General features: G+C 47.8%; 1 protein-coding gene across 1 annotated transcript; it reads left to right on the forward strand.

The window, feature by feature from the left end:
• The first annotated feature begins 2167 nt into the window (after window positions 1-2167).
• On the forward strand, window positions 2168-24653 carry Ywhag (tyrosine 3-monooxygenase/tryptophan 5-monooxygenase activation protein gamma). Its single transcript, XM_075976740.1, has 2 exons — window positions 2168-2735; window positions 21344-24653. The coding sequence occupies exons 1-2, from the start codon at window positions 2649-2651 to the stop codon at window positions 21998-22000; spliced, it is 744 nt and encodes a 247-aa protein (XP_075832855.1). The 5' UTR covers window positions 2168-2648; the 3' UTR covers window positions 22001-24653.

Consider the following 24653-nt stretch of genomic DNA (forward strand, 5'->3'; position numbering starts at 1 on the left):
CAAAGGGAGTTACAGGACAGCCAGGACTACACAGAGAAACCCTGTCTCAATATAAAAGGAAAAAAAGAAGAAAAGAGAGAAAGAAAAAAGGAAGAGGCTAGAGATATAATCCAGGTCCAGAGTGATATTTAACATATTTAATTCCCAGTCTACAAAAAACAGACTATAGACAGATAGCCAGGCTGTGGTGGTGCACACCTTTATCTATCTATCTATCTATCTATCTATCTATCTATCTATCTATCTATCTACTCTTTATTTGGTTTTTGGAGACAGGGTTTCTCTGTAGCTTTGGAGCCTGTCCTGGAGCCAGATCAGAGCCAGATCTGCCTGCTTCCCAAGTGCTGGGATTAAATCTTGGAATTTGCTAAGTAAATTAGCCTTGCTGGCCAAGGAATCCCATGAATCTGTTTTGCAGTGCTGGGATTACAAATCTGTGGCACCACACCCAGCTTTTTTGTTGTTGTTGTTGTTGTTTGTAGGTGCTGGGGTTCAAGCTCCAGACCTCATGTTTACAAGACAAGCACTTTACATCTGTCTCAGTTTCCTTCAGTCTTGCAGGAGCCTCAGCTGGAAATGTTGCTGATCCCCTTGTAGAATCTGTGTAGCCCTGGCTGTCCTGCAACTTGCTCTGGAGACCAGGCTGGGCTCGAACTACCTGTTTCTGTCTCCTGAGTGCTGAGATTAAAGACAATGGTGGCATGCCTTTGGAACTCACAAAATCTGCCTTCTTCTGCCTCCCTGATGTTGAAATCAAGATGATTACTACCAAACTGGTTTGTCTCCTGTCGTCTTTCCTTCTTTTTTCTTCTTCCTTTTCTTTTCTTTTTCTTTTTTTTTTTTTGGTTTTTCGAGACAGGGTTTCTCTGTAGCTTTGGAGCCTATCCTGGAACTCGCTCTGTAGACCAGGCTGGTCTCGAACTCACAGAGATCCGCCTGCCTCTGCCTCCCGAGTGCTGGGATTAAAGGCGTGCGCCACCATCGCCCGGCTCTTTTCTTTTTCTTTCTTTCTTTCTTTTTTTTTTTTTTGGTAGGGGTGAGGTTTCGAGACAGGGTTTCTCTGTGTAGTCCTGGCTGTCCTGTAACTTGCTTTGTAGACCAGGTTGGCCTTGAACTCAGGTAGATCTGCCTGCCTCTGCCTCCTCACTGCTGGGACTAAAGGTGTGCACCACATAGCACAGCCTGTCTCCTTTTCTTGGGCAGGCCCAGTTGTCTATTTTGTTCATTGCTGGGCCCCTCTGTACATAATGATGGAACAGGGTAGGTGCTCAGCATGTTGAAGAGATGAAGCAAATAAAATATCAGTCAACGCCAATGTGTTGGTACTTGCCTGTAATTCAAGAATTTTCTGTGAAGGAAGGAATTCAAGGCCAGCTTTAGTTATATAAGAAGTTTGAGGCCACCTGAAGAGTAATGGGACTCTGTTTCAAACGAAACAACCCACAAAAACCTAACAAAAATAAGATACGCAGTAAAACTGTAGGTGGGGGTGTTGGCGGTGAGCTTAGGCAGCTGAATTGAATCTTCAGTACTCTCCACTAGAGAGGAAGAAGGGTGTTCCCCAGGGTCAGCCTGCACACAGCTACAGCACTGAAGGAAGTTAATGGATGTGCAAGGCGGATATGTGTCATTCCATGACTTCACCCAGTGAAGTCTCATGTCAAAGTGCAACCTTGGTGTGTGTGTGTGTGTGTGTGTGTGTGTGTGTGTGTGTGTGTGTGTGTGTGTATGAGACAGTCCTCTGAGGGTTGCACCATTTACGCAGCCATCTCTCGGGCAGGCTCACCCTTTCAATGATGCTGATCGGGCAATTTGGATTTACCGTGTCTGCCCCTATCTTGCCTACTCTATACCTGTGTTCTTCCTTGATCTTCCGGCCACGATCTGTTTCACAGAGTTCACAAGTGAGGCTGTGGCCTTCTCTCCTCTCAGCTGCCCAGAAGCCATGGTGCGGGGCCGTGAATCAGCACTCGTTTGGACTAGTGCAGGCTGCATCCCCGCCAGGGGTCCCCAGCGGCTGCGGGCTTAGACCCTACCCCCACCCGGTCGGCCTCTGACTGCGCTATGCCCACTGGGAGATGTAGTCTCCACCGCCCCTTTGTCCTTAGTCTCCTCTGCCGGTCAGTTCGCTGCGGGTCGAACTACTACTCCCAAGAGTCCACGCGCCAGAAGCTAGGCGAACTGTGGGGGCGCTCAGAGGGCGAGGAACGACTTGAGGAAACTGAGGCGAAGGATTGGGGTGAAGAAAGGGGTACAGTAGAGATCAGTGGAAAATTGGGGAGACGCTGAGAAAACCGCTAGGAATCACAGGGAGTGTTCCAATAGGGGAGAAACCCAGTAAAGGAAGGGTCGGGCGGGGCCGGGCGGGGCGCGCGCATGCGCGAGTGGGAGGTGACTTTTACGTCACTCGTGTGGGCGGGACCGCAGGGGGTTGTCCGCCCGCGGCACGCATTGGAGCCGCAGCCTCCTTGCGCCGGGTCCCGCGGTCGCATCTCGTGCCGCCTCCTGCGAGTCCTCGCCTGAGCAGCTTGCTTCGTGGGTCGGCCCTCCGACACACGAGCTCCAAGCCGCCTCTCTCTTTCCCTAAAGCCCTTCAAGGCGGTCTTCGATTTTCTTCTTTCCAGCCGACCCGCTTCAGCCCAGCGAAGATGGTGGACCGCGAGCAACTGGTGCAGAAAGCCCGGCTGGCCGAGCAGGCGGAGCGCTACGACGATATGGCCGCGGCCATGAAGAACGTGAGTGTCTCCTCCCCTCCCCCCTGCCTCGCCCTAGCGCTCCCGACACCACGATCCTCGGCGTGGAAGGCATGCCCAGGGGCAAGTCGCCTTGTCGTGACTGTGGGGTCACCTCTCCATCTCACTCTTTGGAGGGATTTAGGGACGGGTCCTAATAAGCGACTCCGGCACCCGAGTGGTGACGCGGCCTCTTTCCCAGCCTCTCCGAGCTCGGGGCTGGGGCGGGGTCTTGTGTGGCTGGTCTCTGCTCGAGGGTGGGGGGTGGTCTCTATGTGACCCTGAATGTCCAGGGATCTGAGTTGGGGGCCGTGCGCATCCTTTGTGCCCCACTTCCCCTCCTCCCAGCTCAGGCGTGGGGGCGGGGGGACCGCATGGATGCGGTTCCTCTTTTCTCTCCCTGGTGTCTGGGCGGCGCCTTTCCCATTCACTCAGCAGGTCTCCCAGTTTTCCACCTCCCCACTCCCAACACCCCCCACCCCGTCATCTTCCCCACCGACACAACCTTTAAAGAACATTTCGGGAAGAAAAAAAAATGTAGATTCCCTCCCCCCCAAAACCCGAGCTTAATGCTGTAAAATCGAAACCACCTTGCTCACGTTTTCTTAACAAAAGGTTTCCCTTTACCCATTCCCCAAAGCAAGTCCTCTGGTTTTTACGGAGGGAGGGATAAGTGTGTCGCTGGCATTTCCGTTCATGGCCCTCAATATGCCATCTTCATTTTTCATTTTTTTCATTGAAAAGGGTTAAAATATGCCTTTGAATGTTAACTGATTCAATTTGTAACATATGCAGTTTCTCTTTTGAATGTAGGCACCAGTCTCCCGAAATTCCCATAAGTGTAAAAAAAATATTCTGTCTGATCTGATATTGCAAACAAAGCGCTGGTGGGAGGCAGTATCAAGTCATTCCAGAAGATTCTGCATTTGTCATATTGCAGAGAGCCTAGACTGGGTGGAGGCTGGGAGGAGTTATTTTAAAGGGGAAAAAGTCTTTTAAAAAAATTTTTAAGTTAAATGTATCTGAGGCTTTTTCCCTCTGACCTAATGCATCCTTATACTAAAGAGAATACTGGTCTCCATCTCCAGTTGTCGCATTTTTGTCTTAGATGCAAAATCCTTCCTATTTGCATCATTTTGTCAGTAACAGTCATTTATTAATGAGTTGGGGTCCAGTTTGCCAGCAGAGGAGGGAGCAGTACTGCATATTGCAAAATTAAGTAGAAAAATGAATAATTGGGTTTCCCACTCCCTTAATATTTAACTTCCTGCCTTATGTAACAAAGGTTTTAAATGCAGCTCTTGGTGTGAAGTGGATGCCAGAGTGTGCCTTGCATGTTCAACCTTTCAAGGAAAAGAAGAGAGAGATGGTATTATTTTTTTTTTAGCTAATTTTTTCAGTTTTTTTTCAAATGCCAGGTTCTTATCTTTCCCCAATTCAATGAGCTACAATTTTTTTTGTCATCTCCTGAAAAATTGACTTTAAAATCAGAAATACTGTTGTATTAGTGTGTTCCAGTTGCCTTTTTATAAGGCTTTAGCGACTAAAGGATACAAGCTGGACTTGAGTAGGTCACTAATGTTGGAAATGTCTTCAGATTGTGATATTTAGACTCTAATTCTCCCCTATTTCTAGTTCCACAGGAGAGCGAGTGACCTCGCACCTATATCCATAGCAACCCAGTGATGTCACACACAATGACACAGAGGCTGCAATGCACCTAAGGGCTGGTAGGGAGTTTTCAGATGGCATTTGTCCAAGGTGATGCAGAAAGAGCCGACAAGCCAGGTGGCATCGAACACGCCATCTTCTACCAGATAGGCCTTGGTCTCCAAAATAAAAAAAAAATTATTTCCCTGTAGACACGCACAAGGGCAGTGACTTCTGGAGACAAGCCCATTCACCGTAAACGTCCCTCACAAAGCACTATAGGATACTTTGATATATTTTTAAGTATTCATCTCACTTATTTAAAAAACCCAGCAGTGAAGAAGTGAGGGAATTTCTAAATAAGAAATGCCCCTGTGGTCGTAGTGCAGAGGTGGGGTGTGCATTTGGGGTTATCTCAATGAGGCAGGCTTTCATAAAAGGCGGAAAGCTGATGGCTGACCCTCTGCAGTGACTGTTAGGGAATGAGCACCCGAAGCACAGTGTTTCCCTTCTAAATGTGGGGAGGTTGTGCTCTGCTCCACGCTTGTGTCTGCTCAAGCTTACCGTATGTGAAAGGGAGAATTGATTTGTAAAATAAAGGTCTCGTAAAAACGCTTTTCCAAACCACATCAGCCTGCTCTCACCCCCGGTTTCCACACAGTGCTTATTTGAAACAGGAGCAGAGCTGGTTCCCAGTGTGGTGCTAGCTCACCCACCGTGTCTCATGTGTGACTCTCTGGGTTCAGCCCCCGCCACCGGAAAGATGGAACAGTCGTCATTTGGGAGATTTTTAGTCTTCCTGCCCCAGTTGAGCTCTCCTGTAAGCTTTTAACTTTCCATGGTGAAAGAAATTAAGGTTTAGTTGCATCTAGGGAGATTATTCTGGGAAAGCCATGTTTGGAATCCATGCATAGCCGTGTGTGTAGGTGACTAAGATAGGAATAGTTATGGGGCAGTATTCTGAACTGGGAAAGGAGAGTTAGATCATTTAAGATAAACGTGTAATCTTGCAGTTGAGCCGAGTACCTACAGGGTTCCAGCTTGTTAGGTAGTGTCACTCACTGTCCCCCTAGCCACATTTTCAGTTGCTGTCTTCTCATTTGCCTTTGACTACTCATAGGCCAAAATTATTACAGTGTAATAAAGTCTTCAATTTCTGTTCCAGCCTGTTATAATTGTTCTGTTTTATTATCAGTTATTACTCTTTACTCTGCCTGTCTAAAAGATTAAATTCACAGGTATGTGTGAGAGATGCAGTATTTGGAATTAGCTGCAATTTCAGGTGTCCTCTGGATCTTGGAACACATTCTTTTGGACGAGGGGGAGACCACTGGGCTACCCTGTCTTTGGCTTTCAGTAGCCTCTTGAGAAGTTAAGTACTTGCATCATGGGGGACAGGAGGTTCTGGACTACTCAATTCCTTGGAGTTCCTGGGTTAGGAACTCTCAGCTGGGAAGTCACAGTGGCTGAAGGCGGCCATAGTTACATAAACAGATCTGGTGGAATCAATGGATTTTAGAATTCTTCCTCTCTGCTAGTTCTTCCAGGATCCAGATCAATAGCTATTATCCCTAATGGAGTAATGATGCCTTCGCAGCTTCCTCCGAGGTGGCTCTCTGCCAGCTGTTCTCCTTAGAGTGGAGAGAGCATATAACTTTGCTTCTCACGTGATCCTTCACAACACCAAGATTAAGATTAAATTCTATTACCAGCCAGAGGGCCAGCTTGCAGGAGTTGGTTCTCTTTCCACCACGTAGGTCTGGGGGATTGAACTCAGCTCGTGAGGCTTGGCAGCAAGCATCTTTACCTGCTGAGCGCCCCGAAGTACGTTATTCTCCCAAATAATCGAAAAAACAAAATACAAAAAGCCCTTGTGTGCTTCCTGAATTCTTTAAAAGATGTATTTGAATATCTGTTGTCATTATATTCTTTTAAAGGTAGAGCCTAGCAGCTGGATCCCGAGTCTTAATACTTGAGGGACTGTCATTTATGAAGAATACTTATCTATTGTTGAGAAGAAGGGCTGGGCAGTGGTGACGCACGCCTTTAATCCCAGCACTCTGGAGGCAGAGGCAGGTGGATTTCTTGAGTTTGAAGCCAGACTGGTCTATAGAGAGTTCTAGGACAGCCAGGGATACACAAAGACCCTGTCTTGAAAAAAGGAAGAGAATGTTGTTTTTTTTTGTCCCCCCCCCTTTTTTTTGAGTTAGGTTCTCACTATGAAGACCAGATGGGCTTTGAACTCAGTTCCAGCTGTTTAGCCCCTTTGTCTCCCAAGTGCTGGAATTACAGGACTGAGACACCACACCCAACTGATATGTATGTGTTTTTTTTTTTTTTATAAAAGTCACAACATCTTAATCTCACTCAGTCCAATAACAAAATTTAATAGTACAATTTAATGATATTTAATATTTCCTACATAGTTAAGCAACCATTGCCCTTATTTAGTCCAAAAATGGAAGCTGGGTATGTCTTGGAAAGTGGAGGCAGGAGAACCTCCCAAAGAGGAGAAAGACGAAGCCGTCTGTTTAAGAAGAGATACTGGCCTGGATTATAAACCCAGCTTGCTGGACTGAAATGATTACCAGCTCTGGACGGTACCCACTGCCACCCCCAGCCATTGGTAATTAGTTGGTTGTCCCTTGGTCTTTATTATCAGACATCTCGACTGTTTCCTAAAGCAGAGGAAGGGACCTAGCTTTTAACTAGGTTTGTATTTTCATGTAAAGAGTCACAGGACTTAAAAACCATATGACGTTCACCTAAACAAACAAGAGTAATTCATCTGAAATCTGAGCCTACTGTTAAGCCTTGGGAGATTGTGGAAACAGGCTGGTGTTCTCACAAGCCCAAGACTGACTCTTGTGAATGGCTTCCCTGCTGTGTGGTAGTAGGTCCCACGTGAGCACTCCCCAGGCAGTGACTGAGCCTGGTGAGCTATAGAAGCCTGCGCTCTGCCCTGGGAGATATTGAATGTATCTTGGTTCCCAGCATGTTCTGTGGCTTGCCAGGCTCAGGGGCGCATGCTCCTTTCTCACTCACCTGCAGTTCCACCAGCCATAGCCCTTTATCTGTATTTCTGCCAGGTCCATGAGAAACATGGAAGAAAAAAGCAAAGGATTTATGTGTTGGAGGGCTTTGCCTCCATGTAAGTGCACCAGGTGCATGCAATCAGTGCCTTTGACGGTCAGAAGAGGGCGTCGGATTACTTGGAACTGGAGTTACTTATAGCTTTGGGCTACCTTGTAAGTGCTGAGAACTGACCTAGGTCCTATTCAAGAACAGCCAGCCATTGCTCTTTCACAACCAAGCATCTTCCTGGCCCTTTTAATTTTTGGTTAGTTCTGAGGCAGGTCTCGTGTAGCCCAGGCTGGCTCCAAACTTGCTTTGTAGGTGACTGACTGTCTTGAATTCCTAATCTTTCTTCTACCTTCCAAGCCATCTTTCCCACCATTTAAAAACTGTAAGCTGCATACAGCTACTGTGTGGCCTTTAGTAATTTTTCTGCTCTCAGGTTTCATTTTAGGTATCAGGTATCATTTTGATTATGAAGCTATCATCTGGTTGGCTCTAAAAAAGATTGGTTTTTATTTTAGTTATTTATATGTATGTGTCTGTATGTGGGTATGTGCATGTGAGTGTAGGTGCCCACACCCCATTGGCTCCTTCTGAATCTGGAGTTAAAAGCCCAAGCTCTCCAGTTAGGTGGTGGTGGCACACACCTTTAATCCCAGTACGTGGGAGGCAGAGGCAGGTGGATCCCTGTGAGTTCAAGGCCAGCCTGGTCTACAAAGCAAGGTCCAAGGCAGGCTCTAAAGCCACAGAGAAACCCTGTCTTAAAAAAACAAACAAAAAAAGCCCGAGTACTCTTAACCAGCACCCTGGAGACAGGTCTCAGGCAGGCAGCCTATGCTGTTTTAAGGTTTACTATAGTAGAAACTGGCCTTGAATTTAGTATCCTCAGACATGGAGTGCTGCCCTGGCAGGCCTGTGTCCTTGCACTCAGTGGGCTCTGTAATTTTACAAAAGTAACACACATGTAGCCTTTAAACATTATTTTCATGTTACTTGCATGTAGACTCTAAGCTTCTCTTATTTGCAGGGCTGGAGATTGAACCCAGGTCCTCTGCATGCCAAGCACACGCTTTAGCTGAGATAGATACATACATGCTCAACACTCTTATTTTTTGAGACAGTTCTAAGTTGCCCAGGCTTGTCTTGAACTCTATTATCAGTAGGCCTTGAAATTATGGTTGAACTGGGGTTATGACTTGTGCCATCAGCGCCCCCCCCCCCCTTTATTCTTTTGAAATCAGGGTCTCTAGTCCAAGACTGTAGACCAGGGTATCCTCGACCTCACAGAGACCTGTTTGCCTGCCTCTGCCTCCGGAGTGGTGTGCCACTGGTGTGTCACCATGCCTTTCTTTTCTAATTGGTTTGTGAGGGAGCTTTAGACGAGGCAGTAGCTGTTTCACTGAGGCAGACACTTGTTGAGTAGCAATCACTGGCCTGAAACTTTGTAGCCTAACTGGGTGGTGGGATTACAGAAATAAACCATGTCTAACTCTTGCAAGGGGCTATTGGAGGTAAGCAAATTACCACCAGCATTTCACCTGATTGGAATGCCTCCGATGTGCCCTGAGCATTAGCTTTGTGAAATGGTAAAAAGGAAAAAGTTGTCGTTTTTCCATTTTCAAAAGTGTTCTCGCATATGGAAAAAGAAAAGCCAGACTAGCATTGTACTCACCGTGTAACCTGACCTTGAACATCTGATCCTCCTGCTTCCACCACCCTACTACTGGGGTTACAGGTACAGGTACCAAGACAGGCTCGGGATCTTTTTAGATAGAGGCTTTTGCATTGGCTTTTTTTTTTTTAGGTTTACTTTAGTGTGTGTATGTTCATTCTGGAATGTATATAATATGCAACGCATGCTTACACATGCCTTTAGGGACCAGAAGAGGGCGTTGGATATCCTAGAACTGGAGTTCCAGGTGGTTGCGAGCCATTTGATGTGGATGCTAGGAACTTATGCAAAAGCCCCCAGAGCTCTTAAACTTCTGAGCCATCTTTCCAGCTCCATCACTGGCATTTTTTTAAATATTTATTTATTTATTATGTATACAATATTCTATCTGTGTGCAGGCCTGAAGAGGGCACCAGACCTCATTACAGATGGTTGTCAGCCACCATGTGGTTGCTAGGAATTGAACTCAGGACCTTTGGAAGAGCAGGCAATGCTCTTAACCTCTGAGCCATCTCTCCAGCCCCCTACTGGCATTTTTTGAGATGGTATCATGATCAAACCAAAGCTGACCTGTGTAGCCAAGGCTAATCCCTGAATTTATGTTTTCTCATTCCTCCACCTCCCAAGTTCTGGGATTTTAGGAGTGTACAATCATGTTTTATACAGTGCTGGGAATGGGATCATTCTTCTGTATGTTAAGAGGGCCCTCTGAACTCAGCCACATCCTCAGCCCAGGCTATAGAACATTGCTTTGGATGCTGTGGAAATCATTTTGGTATCCTCAGCTTACTGAAAGCTGATGTGATGTGGTACTCGGGATCTGCGAGATGCCCTGTGGTGTTTGTACTTTGAAGGTGTGGGAGGCCAAGCTGTGGGTTTTTTTTTTGTTTTGTTGGGTTTTTTTGTTAGCAGTTGAACTCAGATGTTTACCTGCTACTCCCCTAGACTAGATTTCCCTGTGTTGCTGAGGCTAGCTCCAAACTACTGAGCCATCTCTCCAGCCCCTGAACCTGTGGGGTTTTGTTTTTTGTTTTGTTTTTTCTTTTTTGAGGTTAGGAGAAATAGCTCAGCAGTTAACACTTGTCCCTCTTGCAGAGGACCTGGGTTTGATTCCCAGCACCCCTATGGCTCACAGGCATCTGTAGCTCCAGTTCCAGAGGGCTTGACTCTGCTGACATCTGGGCATTGTATACACATGGGACACAGACATGCATGCAGGCAAAACACCATATACATAAAGCAAAGGAGGAATGTTACATTTTACAAATAATTTTTATCACATTGTGCTTATATTGAGAGTGTATTTAGGTCTGAGACTAGCGTGGGAGGTGGCTGTCTCCTTACACCATGGAGATTCCAGAGAACAAACTGGTGTTGTCAGATTTAGTGACAGACACCTTTACCTGATGAGCCGTCTCACTAGCCCGAATACCTTTTTCCCTTACTGACAAGATTCTACTGTGTAGCCTAAGTTGTCCTGGAACTTGATCTTTCTGCTTCAGCCGTTTTAGTTCTGGGCTAAAACTAAAACTGCAGTTGGATGTTGTGCAGCTCAGTGGTTAGAGTATTTGTGGCTCTTTGGGAACACTCAACACCCATCACCCGTGTTGGGCAGCTCACAGTGTTTGTTACTTCTTGGGGTTGGAACAGTGGTACGATAAGCAAACCCCTACACACACACACATCAGTGTTCCACTTTGCAACATATTGGCAGTCTGTGTCTAAATACTTTGCTGCTCTCTTGGCCCCCTTTGGGATTATTTACCATTTCAGAAAATGGCTTTTTGACTACTTAAAATTACCCCTTATTTGCCACAGATGCTCAAATTACCAGCAGTATCTTTAAATTCACAGTTAGCAGCCTCAGAGTGTAGTGGTTTTTTTTCTGCTGATGGTAGGTAATTTCCTTTCCCCCTTGGTGTTAAAGAGATGCTTACCGTCAGCTCCTGCTCCCACGAGGGACCTGGAATCTTGGGTGGGTTGGGAGTGGGTGGAGAGAGTGATGCTGACTGCTGAGCTGGTTGGTAGGTGAACTCTGCTCAGTAGAGTGGGCTTTTCTGTGCCTTGTCCATGCTGCTCTCTGCTTGCTTGCTTTCTCACCCCCCCCCCGTGTTTTTTTGTTTGTTTGTTTGTTTTTGGTTTTTCGAGATGGTTTTTTTTTTTCCTGTAGCTTTGGAACTCGCTCCGTAGACCAGGCTGGCCTCTACCTCACAGAGATCCACTTGTCTTTGCCACCCGAGTGCTGGGATTAAAGACAGGCAGGCAGCACCACTGCCTGGCTCTTTTCTCTTTTTGAGATAGGGTTTCACTGTGTAGCTTTGGCTGCCCTGAAACTCGCTATGTAGACCAGGATCTCCTTGAACTTGGAGACTGACCTGTTTCAGCCTCCTGAGAACTAGGATTAAAAGTATGCACCATTGTGCCTGCTTGGTGCTGCTTCGAAGCCTAAGGGGCAGTTCTTTTAACTCTGGTAGGCTAGTAAACACCCAGTTGATTTCTTGGCAACTGCATGTTTTAAGTCCATTTTGCTTTTAGCTTGGCACTTTTGCCTGCCTAGCGTGTGTGTGCACGCCAGTTCGTGTTTTTCTCCTCTGTAGCTTTGGGTGGAACTCCCTGAAGAGTCCAGGTTGACCTTGACTTTCTGTTCTGCCTCTGCATCTTGTGTGCTGGGATTTCAGGCTTTTGACACAATAGGCTTATGTTTTTCTCCAACAGGGTCTCTCTAGGTAGCCAAGACTGGCCATAAATGTCATCTTTGTTTCCCAGTCTCCCAAGTGTTGGGATTACAGATATTCTCAATTGGTTTAGTTGATGCATGTGTTAATATTGGTGTGTATTCCATTGCAGTGCATGTGAGATTCTTCGCATTTATTTATTTAGCCCCTTGACCTTGTAACTGCTGTCTAGTTTAGGGCTGTTTTGTTTGGGGAATTTCAAGATTGTTTTATTAACTATCATTGACCCCATCTTTCAGTATGCTTAAATGTCATCTAACCAAGGAGAAGGTAAGTGCTGTAGTTTTCACCGTCAGTCTTGGAGATTTTGTCCGGAGGGAAGAGATGAAGTTAGACAACTAAACGGAAGCCTCACCAGAGACAGATCTGGGGGAAGGCGGAACCTTAGCCAGCTGTGGTGGCGTGCACCATAGTCCAGCTCTTTGGGAGGCCAGTGCAAAAGAATTGCTTGAGCTCTGGTTGAGGCCAGCCTGGATAACCTAGTGAGTGAGTCTGGGTCTTTAGAAAACAAAGGATGGACAGGGGAGATGGTTCAGTGTTGAGAGGCTCAAATTCGGAATTCCTAGGCCCACCCAAAGCCTGGTGTGGTAGTGCCCATTGTAACCTCCGTGTTACTTTAGTCCAGGTGGGATGAATCAACATTCACAGGCTGGTGTACGCTGCAGACAGAAATGAAGGGACCTCATTTCAAACAAAGTAGAAGGAGAAGACCCACGTTTTGGGAGCTGAACTGTAGTGGGTGGTGGGTTCAGGGCCCTTTTCACGAACACTGGGTTGGATTGATCCCGTGCATTTGAGAACTGCCTGTCAGGACACTGAATCAGGGCGAGTCACAGGAGGGCTTGGGGTGCAGGGTGAGGACGAGTGGGGCACTAGTGAAAATGGCCTTTCGGAGGCCTGCAGCTAAGACCAGAGCTGCCTGGAGATAGGATCGGGTTGTCGTGTAGCAGGTGTGTGGTCTAAAGTAGGTCTTCATCCTGACCATTGGTAGAGGTGCAGTGGTGCCCGCGGCCCTGCGGCCCCCTCGCAGGAGGAACATGCATGGGGCTGGGGAGTTCCTGCCCCAGGAGAGAATCTGAGTTTGCAGTTCTAGCACTCATAGAAAGACACGAAGGGTGGCACATGTCTTTAATCCGAGCACTAGGGAGGCGGGGGCAGGGGCTCTCTAGAACCTCCTGGCCAGCTAGTTTTGCTTACTCTGTAAGGTGTAGTAGGTTCAAAGAAACCTGCAGAGTTGGTCCTGGCCGCGATTACACATATCAACAAGGACACAGAAGGCAGATGCTTTGGAGAGTGGTTTTATAATTTAAGATTCATTATTTGAAATTGTGTGTCTAAATGGAGATACGTGCCCTGAGAGGCCAGAGGCATTGGAGCCCTTGCAGCTGGAGTGGGCAGACCTGAGCTACTTGACCTGGGTGCTGGGACTCCGGTAGCAGCAAGTGCTTCTCCCTGCTTGCTTAGCCATCTCGCAAGTGCTGTGCTCCTACTCCCCTTTTTTTCTGAGACAGTTTCTTTATGTACCTCAGACCGCCCCTGAAACTCAATGTGTAGATCAGGATAGCCTTGAACCCACAGAGATCTATCTGTCTGCCTCTGCCTCATTCCAGACTGGCCTAGAATTTGTGGCGACCCTCCCCCTCCGTCTCCCTAGTGCTGAATTTCCTGGTCTGGGTCACCCTTGTTTGTGAATGGCAGTTCTTCTTTCTCTACCCCGCTTTGAGATAGGGTTTTTCTGTAACCTGGCTCTCCTAGAACTCACTTTGTAGACCAGGCTGGCCTTGAACTCAGATATCCTCTTGTCTCTGCCTCCCGAGTGAAGATTCAAAGGCCTGCACCCTCACTGCCTGATGAGAAGAGCTAGTTTTTAGTGGAGAGTGTTTAAGATTTAGAACTAGTTGATGTGAGTTCTTTTGGCTCTTAAGTCAGTCTCTGTAATGGAGCCTTTATTTATAGATACATTTTTATGAGATGGGGTCCTGTGTAGCCCAAACTATCTTCAGAGTCACTGTGTAGTTGAGAATGACCTTGACTTTCTCATCTGCCTGTCCCTACCAAGTGCTACCACCACAGTTTTACTGGGGGAGAGGGACACAGGCTTCATATATGCTAGGGAAGGCAGCCTTCTATATCTCTACCGACTGAACTGTACATCACAGATGTCAAAAATTTATTTTGATTTTTACAAAATTATTATTTTGGGGGATAGGATCTCACTGTAGCCCCAGCTGCCTATAACTTGTTGTGCAAACCAGGCTAGCTTCAAACTCATGGAGGTCTGCCTGCTTTTGTCTCCCGTATGCTGAGATTAAAGATCTGTGCTACCATGTCTGGTCCTATTGTGAGACAGGGTCTCACATAGCCTGGGCTACCCTTGAGTACAAGAACCTCCTGCTTTCAGACTCCCAAATGCTGAGATTACAAGCCAGCCTGGATCACCACACCCAGCTTTATCTTTATCATCTTTAGGAATAACAGCACTTAGTCCAGTTGAGGGCTGGAGAGATGGCTCAGGTGTTAAGAGCACTGACTTCTTCCAGGGGTCCAGTGTACAATTCCCAGCAACCACATGGTGGCTCACAACCATCTGTAATGAGATCTGACACTCTGTTCTGGCCTGCAGGGATACATGCAGACAGAATACTATAAACATAATAAATAAATAAATCTAAAATAAAAAAGACAGTTGAGTAGGAACCCATTTCTGGTTATAAAGTTTGAGAACTTTATAATGTGGAACCAGGCACATAGTTGTAATCTCTCACAATCTCTGCAAGACCCAAATGTCAAACTGCACTCATTCTTTTAAAAATGTGTGTTTGAATGTATACCATGTATATGCAGGAATCTTTGGAGGACAGAAGAGGGAGTTAGGGCCTCTCCAGCTGGAGTTACGTAGAGGAGTCCGAGGTCCCCTGGGAACCAAGTTCAGGTCCTCTGCACTAACCGTGACTGTTTAAACTGCCAAGCCATCTCTCTGGTTAGAATAAAATCTTCGAGGCAGGTTTTTATGTAGTCCTGGGATGGTTTGGAACTTGTGATTCCCCTGCTTCAGCCTCCAAATACTGGGATTATAGCAGTATGCCACCATACCTGCTAATGCTGGTATTTTTGGTGGGGTGGTCTTCTGAAACAGGGTTTCTCTGTGTTGTCCTGAATGTCCTGGAACTTGCTCTGTAGAGCAGGCTAATCTCAAACTCACAGAGATCCTCCTGCCTCTGCCTCCCGAATGCTGGGGTTAAAGGTGTGCACAGCACCACCTGGTGATCTTTAGGAATTCTTAGTATTTGTTAGTGAAGCTGCCGTTTTCTCTGATATGACTGGACCTACATCATCCCTTGCTCCTGTGCAGAACACGTGTGAGCTCTGGGACTGGGGAAGGACATTTTCTCACTCATGGTCACATCTGTAAAGTGAGTTTAGTTGTAAAAAGACCTATGGACTCAGTGACTGTTACAAAGTCTTGGGTTCTAGCTCAGTTTTATCCCCTCTGAGACCTTGATCTTGGGTCTGAATGTATTCTCAGTGTCTCATGATTCTTGTAGGATTTTTTTTCTGGGATGTTTCCCTTTTGTCCCATGTGATAGCTGTTAGCAAAACCTCCAGCTTCCGGGGCTGTTTTGTAACCTTAAGGACACAAACATTCCTGAGCTAAGCCTGCTGGTCCACACCAACTATCTCTCCGGAGGTGGAGCTTGGAGGATCAGAGGGCAGCCTGGGCTACGTGAGATCTTGCCTCAGACAACAAGAAAGGACAAAGCCTGATCCACAGAGAATAAGCCTGGTTCCTCACCGCAGCACCGGGCAGTGTGGCTGGCTCCGGTGCCCCATGAGGCTCAGTGCATTGTTTGATAAGTGCTGTCCCTTTAAGGGCATGTTCCTTTGTCATACTTTTTTTTTTTTTCGAGACAGGATTTCTCTGTGGTTTTGGAGCCTGTCTTGGAACTAGCTCTTGTAGACCAGGCTGGTCTCGAACTCACAGAGATCTGCCTGCCTCTGCCTCCCGAGTGCTGGGATTAAAGGCGTGTGCCACCACCGCCCTGCATTTTGTCATACTTTTTTTTAATTTATTTATTATGTATACAATATTCTGTCTGTGTGTATGCCTGAAGGCCAGAAGAGGGCACCAAACCCCATTACAGATGGTTGTGAGCCACCATGTGGTTGCTGGGAATTGAACTCAGGACCTTTGGAAGAACAGGCAATGCTCTTAACCTCTGAGCCATCTCTCCAGCCCTTTGTCATACTTTTTGACAGGGTTTCACTGCATAGCCCATGATCTTCCTCCCCTGGGCTGCTGAGTGCTAGCTCATCAGATCTTAAGAGGTGTGCTGACTCAAAATTTCTGGGATAAGCTTACTTTGGGGTCCCCAAGGTTACCCTTACATTCATTAATTATTCAAGGCCAGTTTGCTCATGGCTAAGATTCGGTGCGGCAAAAGTTGGCCAGGCATAGGCTTCCAGGGACATCACGTGGGGTACACTTCAGCCAGACGGGTGGCAGATGATTAGTGCTCACCAGGGGAGTCCTAAAGACTAGTACCTTAGGTGTTTCTGGGCACCTGCCGACCTAAACCATATAGTTTGTAAAGATGGATCAACCTTACAGAGAGGCCTTCTAAAGATAGTGCTGAAGCTGTCTCTCAGCTCTTCTGCACAGATGCTCTTCAAGTTAAAGGCTCTTCAGTTATCCAAGGTACAACATTTCTCAAGTTTTAGTTTATTATTTAATAAGTATGGTCCATCTGTATAATACACACATCACTATAACTAAGCAGAACACTCTAGAACATTCTGTAGATGCCCATGCATGTCTATGGAGAGAAAGTGTGTGTCTCACTAGGTGAAGCAGGCTAGCCTCAGATTCCCAGAGAGCTCCAGCCTCTGCTTCCTGGGTGCTGGGATTAAAGGCATGTGCCGCTATGGCCGGCCTTATTCTTAGCTGGCCCAGTGTTGTGTTCCAGGTACGGTGTGAATGACCTGGTACTCCAGGGCTTTAAGGTCAAAGCCATTAGGTAGCTACCCCAGGATCTCCATAGTTGCTGATCTTAGGGAAGATTGTGTACTGCTGTAAGAACTCGAGGGGAGAACAGTTGGCACTACTACTACCTGGCTCCTTTCGAACAGACTTTTGACATGGTGAGAATTAGAGATTCTCAACCCTTTTTACTCAGTTTTTTATTTCTGCCATTTTCAGTCACTAACAGAAACTTGAACTTGAGTTAGGAGTTCAGAAAGCGTTTCCCCCCGTACACACACACACACACACACACACACACACACACACACACAATGCTGCAGATTAAACCCAGCGTCTTTGATTCCAGGCTGGCACTCTTGTCCGTCTCCACTGTCTCAGTTGTGTTTAGGCAGAACACAAAGCTCTGAAGAACGGGGACTTGGACTCTCTACCCTTTCTAGTTATGGAGAAGGTAGCCTTTGATCGTGTTCACACAATAGACAGGGGCACATGAAGAAGGACACCTGATCCTAGCACCCAGGAGGCAGAGCTTTGTGAGTTCCAGTCCAGCCAAGGCTACACAGGTTTGTGGCCAGAATGGAGGTGGGGCGGAGGGACCATTTAGTGGTGGAGCTAACCCTTCCCTCCTAGTGTCAGGCTCTTTGTCATGGAATAGGCTATCGTGGTTGAGCCTTCTTTGAATACTGCTAGATTTTCCCCCCCTCTTTAAACAAAACAAATCAAAAAGGCTTTGGGGCCAGTATATGACTCACCTAGTAAGGTGCCCGCCTCCAGCCCAAGGATCTGAGTTCAGTCTCTGGAACCCAAATGATGGAAGGAAGGATGAACTTCTACAAAGTTCCTCTGATTCCCACAGAGCTTTTGATGGCGATCCAGGTTCAGTTCTCAGCACCCATACAGCAGCTCACCAGCATCTGTAACTCCAGTTCCAGTATCCTCTTCTGGCACCTTTAGGCACTACACACACGGTGCACCCACATACATGAAGCAGAACAGTCATACACATAAATGAAATGTTTAGGGGCCTGGAGATAGCTTGGTGGTTAGAGTGTGTGCTGCTCTTGCAGAGGATTAGGCTTGGTTCCCAGCACTCACATGGGGTAGCTCACAGCCGCCTGTAACTTCAGCTCCACAGGACCTGCTGCCCACTTCTGACCTCCGAAGACACCTGCACTCAGGTGTACACAGTGAAAATTGAGTAAGTTTTAAAAGAGGACCATAGATAGCATGGTTAAGTGTCTTGTGTTTGTACATACGTGTGAGCATGCCTGGTTAGGAGTGCTTCGGACTGGAGTTAAAGAAGGTTATAGGCTGTTGTGTGCATCTGGGAGCCAAACCCGAGTCCGCTGAGGATAGAAGTGCTCTCAAATGCTGAACCGTCTCCCTTCCTGACTTCAGTTGATCTTCATTTTTGTTTTGAAATTGCAACAGGGTCTCTGTGTACCTCTGGTCGTTCTGGAATTTGATTTGTAGCCTGAGCTGGCCTTACATTGCCCCCTTAGTGGCCCGGATTGCAGGTCTGCCCCTTGGGTCCTTTTTTTTTTCTTTGAGCAGACGTCTTAGAGCCTAAGGTTTCCCTCTAACTTAGTTTTCACTGGCAGGGAACATGGAGACTGTTCCAGATGTGGCTGAGTTACTCTAGCTAAAGGTTTTTGTTGGCCTTGCACAATCTCCATGTTGCAGTTGGCGGCAAGGAGTCTTAAACTCTGTCTCTATAATCGCCCACTGCTGCTTCTGAACTCTGCAGCCAGAAGTCCTGCAGCAAGAGCAGAGCCAGTGGAGTGAGCTGATGAGGTCACCAGAGCTTTAAATAGCGCCAGGCTCTTGAAATAAGGACAGCATGATTTAGGGCAAAGGCCAGAACTGGATCTCTATGGCTGCAGGCACTTGAGCTGTCCTGGCATCCAAGACAGTGATTGGGTTGCACTGCAGCAGGGCTTTAGTTTCCGCAAAGACCAGAGAACAGGCTAGGGGCTGGTGGCCTGAGAGCCTCAGGGACCTGGGTCCCAGTCTGTCCTAGGAGTTTGTTTTTTACAGGCTGCCGTTGGGGTTCATGGAAAAAATATAAAGAGCTAAAATGTCAGGCCAAAGAGACTCCAGGAAGACCTCAGAGGTGCCTCTGTGGGGTGCTGGTGCTGAGTGAAGAATAGTCAAGGTCTCTCAAAGGCGCCATCCCACACCTCAGCACTGTGTGTCTGTATGGGTGCTAGAGCTAGAGACAGGTGGATAAGTTAGAGATCAGCCAGGGCTATGTTAGGTCTCTCTCTTTGTTTTGTTTTTTGAGACAAGGTTTCTCTATGTAGCCCTGGTTTCCCAGGAACTCCCTCTGTAGACCATACTAACCTCAAACTCCACCTGCCTCTGCCTCCCAAGTGCTGGTATCACAGGACAGGAGTGCCACCACGGCCAGGCTAAGGGCTGTGTTGTAGTGAGACCTCGTCTCACACGCCTGAGGATAGCCATGAACATGTATAATAAGTATGTGGATAGAGGTCTGGCTTAGCATGCCAGGAGCCCTGGACTTGCTCCCCAACATCACCTAAAATGTAATGATGACCACACAGAGCAGAAAAATGGAGGTCACTCAACAAGCTCCTCCTTTGGGAGTTTTGTACTGACTTAATAGGCCTTAGAACTGAGTAGGAGTGAGGCAAGTTGGCCACACATGCAGTCCAGCCTAAGAGGCTAAAGAGAGGAATTGAAAGGTCAAGGCCAGGTGCCCTGGCTGCTTTGTTTTTTTTTTTTTTTTTTTTTTTTTGTCAACTTGACACAAGCTAGAGTCATCTGTGGGCAAAGCTGTGGAGTGTTTTCTTGAATAGTGATAGATGAAGGTCCAGCCCATAGTGGGTGGTGCCACCCCTGGGCGGGAGGGGGGGGGTCTTGGAAAGTAAAAGTTGAGTAAGTCATGGAGAACAAGCCTCCATGGTCTCTACCTCCAAGCTTCCTGCCTGACGCCCCCCCCCCCCCCCCAAAAAAGAAAAAAACCAGTGTGAGCTGAGAGCTCTAAGAAGAAATACTGGTTTGGGTCCTGTGTTTCTCACAGCAGCAGACACCTGACTGAGGTGATGGCCGGCTGTATCCTTCAGGCTGCAGTTGGCACGGAATAGTAATAGACTCAGAGCAGAAAGTGCTTCTTGCTTGACTTCCTTCTTTGAGTCTTAGCAGAACCAGAGCCTGGCTCTTTCCTCTTCTTGACTGTATTGAAATGAAGAAGGCCAGAGGTTAGTGTCACATACTGGGCTCAGCGCGGTGCAGTGGCAGGATGGCGGTGTGCTTGTCACCCTGGGTTCCATCTCCAGCACCAAGTGGCTGCCTCTCTTGTCCCTTCTTGTTTTCCCCAGTGGAGCAGCCCCAAGAGGTGGTGTAGCCCGTTAGAGACCGTTAGTCCAGTTCCTCGGCCTGCTGCAGTCCCATGTGATCAGAGTCTTAAGTTGCTAGTCCCGTTCTCTTTTGAACTTACTATGTAGACCAGACTGGCCTCAAACTCAAAGATTCTATGTGTGGGGATATTTTGCCTACCACTATATGTGATGTGTGCCTGGTACCCGTAGGGGTCAGAAGAGGGCATCAGATCCCCGGTCTTGTGGTTATATTGTGGTTGTGAGCTCTCATGTAGGTGCTAGGAATCGAATCCACGGTCCTAGAAGAGCAACCAGTGTTCTTAACCACTGAGCCGTCTCTCGAGCCCATTTTTTAGAGACAGGGTTTCTCTGTGTAGCCCTTGCTGTCCTGGAACTTACTCTATAGACCAGTTTGGTCTCTAACTGAGATCCACCTGCCTCTTCCTCCTGAGTGCTGGAATTAAAGGCATGTTGGCACCACTGCCTGGCCTCATTTTTAAATTCCTTATTCCATTTATTTTTATGTGTGTTGGGGGAGCACATTTGTATGACATGTAAAGGTCGTGGACAACTTGGGAGAATCAGTTCTCGCCACTGGATCCCAGGGTCAGATCCCAGTTGTGAGGTTTGACAGTAGGCGACTTTACCCTTTGAGCCATCTTGTCTGGCGCAGTCGCCCAGTGTTGACTTCCTTTCTGTGATATGTCATTTGTTTGGTGTTAGTGAAGGAGTAGGAAAAGTTCCTCTTTTTTCCTCAAAGGTCAGTTTGAGGGTGACTCATTCATTCCCAGAGGGCCTAGGGCTCAAGGGGACAGGGCAGGCTGAGGAAACTCGCTGAGGACGTGCACGGCCGTCTCACGCTAGCATTGCCATGGCACACGAGATCTCTTGACGTTTGCACTTGGTGGATCTGGCTTGTGTAAGACCTGGACTGACAGGCACTCTGGGGGCACACTCTGCTCACTGTTGTGGAATTCACTGCCTTGCTCCCTTTCTGTCACCTCTTCCCCATCTGCCCAGCAGAGCAGTTTGTCTTTCTGCCGCTAGCTCTCTGGGCAGCTGAAGGACCTGCTACGGGTGGGCTGGTGGGAGGATATGCTTTTCCCGTTATCATCATCTCGTGTCCTAAAGATGCTTGGTTCTTTCTTTTCCAGGTGACAGAGCTGAATGAACCGCTGTCCAACGAGGAGCGGAACCTCCTGTCAGTGGCCTACAAGAACGTGGTGGGGGCTCGCCGCTCCTCCTGGAGGGTCATCAGCAGCATCGAGCAGAAGACCTCCGCGGACGGCAATGAGAAAAAGATAGAGATGGTCCGCGCCTACCGGGAGAAGATCGAGAAGGAGCTGGAGGCCGTGTGCCAGGATGTGCTGAGCCTGCTGGACAACTACCTGATCAAGAATTGCAGCGAGACCCAGTATGAGAGCAAGGTGTTCTACCTGAAGATGAAAGGGGACTATTACCGCTACCTGGCTGAAGTGGCCACGGGGGAGAAAAGGGCGACCGTGGTGGAGTCGTCTGAGAAGGCCTACAGCGAAGCCCACGAGATCAGCAAGGAGCACATGCAGCCCACCCACCCCATCCGGCTGGGCCTGGCGCTTAACTACTCCGTTTTCTACTATGAGATCCAGAATGCCCCGGAGCAGGCGTGCCACCTGGCCAAGACCGCCTTCGATGATGCCATCGCCGAGCTCGACACTCTGAACGAGGACTCCTACAAGGACTCCACTCTGATCATGCAGCTGCTCCGAGACAACCTAACGCTCTGGACGAGCGACCAGCAAGATGACGACGGCGGCGAAGGCAACAATTAAGGCCCAGGTGGACTGGCAGCGCACGCTGATGCTACTACTGCAGTCTTTATTTTTTCCCATGAGTTGGGGGTCGGGTGGGGGAGGGGAAAGGGAGGGCTGACCTTCCCAGGGAGAAACCCACGACTGTCCTGTCTTTGATCGCCTCTTTGACATTTTTGCCAAAATACCACTAGTGGAAAGTCAGGCTTGCTGTGCTGGTATCGGAGTAGCAGCCTCACACGGGCACCCGGACTGTTGTGCAGGTTCGTGCAAGTGGAGCTGTCTGCCTTTAGTTTAACTTATTGCTAGACAGTAGGGTTTTAAGATGAGAAGAGAAACCGGAGACGGATGGCCCTCATTCAGTGTGTTCTGTGGTTCCAGGAAGGATTCTTACGTCCATACGCTCTCCTCTTCAGCTCTGTGGCTGTTTTCTCTCTGTTGTGGCTGTGCTGGGTTTTTGTTTGGTTTTGTTTTGTTTCCCCTTTCCCCAGGGTGATCTCTACCAGAGAAAGCATAGTTTAAATTGCCCAAGTGGACAGGCTTATTGTGGAAAACACAAGCTTTACTGACGGGTCAGGCCTGGCCCCGAGTCTGAAGTCTGATAGGTTAACAGTATTAACACTAAATTCTAGTTTACAGTATTTCTACATGACAGCCATACACGACATCAAGCCATTGGTTCTGGGTTTTTCTTTGTCAGCTCAGCTTTGCATCCGTATTCCACTGTATCCAGGTTAGTCTGACGGTTCCTCGGCTCTTTCATGCTGAGAATCAGAACTTCCTCTTAGGTGTGGTTAATGGGTGCTTGGCAGGTGACTGGCCGTGGATACCTTTCTTTCTTTTTTTTGTTAAACTCTTTTAAGTTAAACCCATCACAAACAGAAATTGTTAAGCAGCACACACAGAGAAGATGGAGAAGAATCAGGTCTGTATGTCGTTTCTCATGTTGGTATTTTCAGAGATTCCGCTCTCCAGCAGCCGGGGCTCCTTCCTCAGTCACTGCCTGTCCTAATTTCTCAGCACTGAGTCTCCCCCGCGCCTCGTGCTGGCAGCGTGCAGGTGTCTCGAGGCCACTGGATTAGAGTGTAGGGCTGGGTGGTCACCAAGAAAGAGGAGCGTCAGGTGCAAGCAGCTGAGCCAGCAGGAAACCCACTGGGAAGAGACAGCTTCACTCAAGCCTGTCCAGGGTGGGAGCCTGGTCCCCAGGTCAGTTGTCCTTGTCCCCTTCCCACGGCCCAGTATTCCTTCTCCAAGTGCTTGGTGAAGGGTAGCTGATGGCTCTCACCGGGGGCAGTGCTCACCAGGGGGCAGTGCTCAGCTCCTGTCTGATCTGAGCTTTCCTGTTTTCCTTTTGAATGAAAGCATACATGCTGGAGATGGGCTTCTCAATCGTGAGGTCACTGTACATGTGACATTGACGGAAGCTATGCTGCTATGTCCTACTTGGTCCGTCTCCCTTAGAGTCCTAGGTCCCTCATTCTCACTGTGGATAAGTTACCCAAAAACATGCCTTGTTGCATGGAGAGTGTGCAGTTTGTCTTCTAGAGGATCCATGGTCGCGTGGATTCCCAGGATGGGCAGCACCCCAGACTTGGTTTCCTCATGTTCAGACAAAGACCTGGCAGCCACCTTTTCTCATACCAAAACCAAGCTTCCACTTACGGAGTGCGTGCCCTAGCAGGATGCTGGTGATGTCCCTCTGCACAGCCCTAGCATGCCTTTCCTCAGAGGCCCCTCCTTTGTTAGTGCGCAAGGACCCACTAACCGAGGCCCACGGAAGAACGGCTGAAGGAAGCTTGGCCGCCAGAGCCGCCATGGACAGAGGGGTCAGTGGGGCTTTACCTAGTCTGTTTCTGTCCGCAGTGAGCATGTCCTTGTCCCGCCTGTAGTGTTTGGAAATGACCTACTGGAATTGCAAAACTTAGTTTCTCTTTCAGTGTCAGCCTTGACCCTGGCTGCATTCTAGAAAAATCATGTGAGAGGGTAGAACTGAAGAGGGAAGAGCGGGACCTGATGTTTGAGCTTGGATGGTTTCTTCTCCTCTCCGTTACTGTTGAGAAGCGCACCTGCCTATGACGCTGTCTGCAGTGCCGCGGTTGCTCCTCCGTCCTATTGATACAGTATTTGTGCATGCTGGCGTTGTATTTCTATGCGGTAGCTTGACATTTATTAACTTATACTGTAGGTGTTATGTATTCCTATGACAAAAAAACTAAGACTTCAAAAGTTTTTAAACTTTTTTTTTAATTTAATTTTTTTTTTCCTTTCAGGGTAAAGTTTGCTTTACCAAATAGTGATTGTAACAAATTGATCTGTTTTGGATGTTGCTATAGTGACATGCAGTTCTATATTTTGTTTTTTCGGGGGGAGGGAACTAAAGAAACACCAGTGTTAGCTTACTCTTAATGTCTGGTGTTTGTCATGGTGAAATTCTAACTATTGCAGTGCAGGAGAACGCCGCGGACGCTCTCCAATTGCCTGTGCTTTCTCGTCATGTATGCAGTGAACTACTTTAAGGTCTAATCAAGTGATTTCCCCCCAACTCCGTGTTTCGCTAAGGAATTATTTCGCACACGGACCATTCTTAGCAGTTTTCCTCAGTGATGGAATATTCATGAATGTGAGTCACTGTGTAGCCGTCGTACATTGAGCAAAATAAACGTGCAGATCCTGA

Source organism: Microtus pennsylvanicus, chromosome 1, assembly GCF_037038515.1.
Source record: "Microtus pennsylvanicus isolate mMicPen1 chromosome 1, mMicPen1.hap1, whole genome shotgun sequence".
Classification (NCBI taxonomy): Eukaryota; Metazoa; Chordata; class Mammalia; order Rodentia; family Cricetidae; genus Microtus; species Microtus pennsylvanicus.

Coding starts and splice junctions, on each gene's coding strand:
- Ywhag (XM_075976740.1), top strand. CDS start 2,649: ATGGTGGACCGCGAGCAACTGGTGCAGAAAGCCCGGCTGGCCGAGCAG. Junction 2,736..21,343: donor TGGCCGCGGCCATGAAGAAC/GTGAGTGTCTCC, acceptor TTTCTTTTCCAG/GTGACAGAGCTGAATGAACC.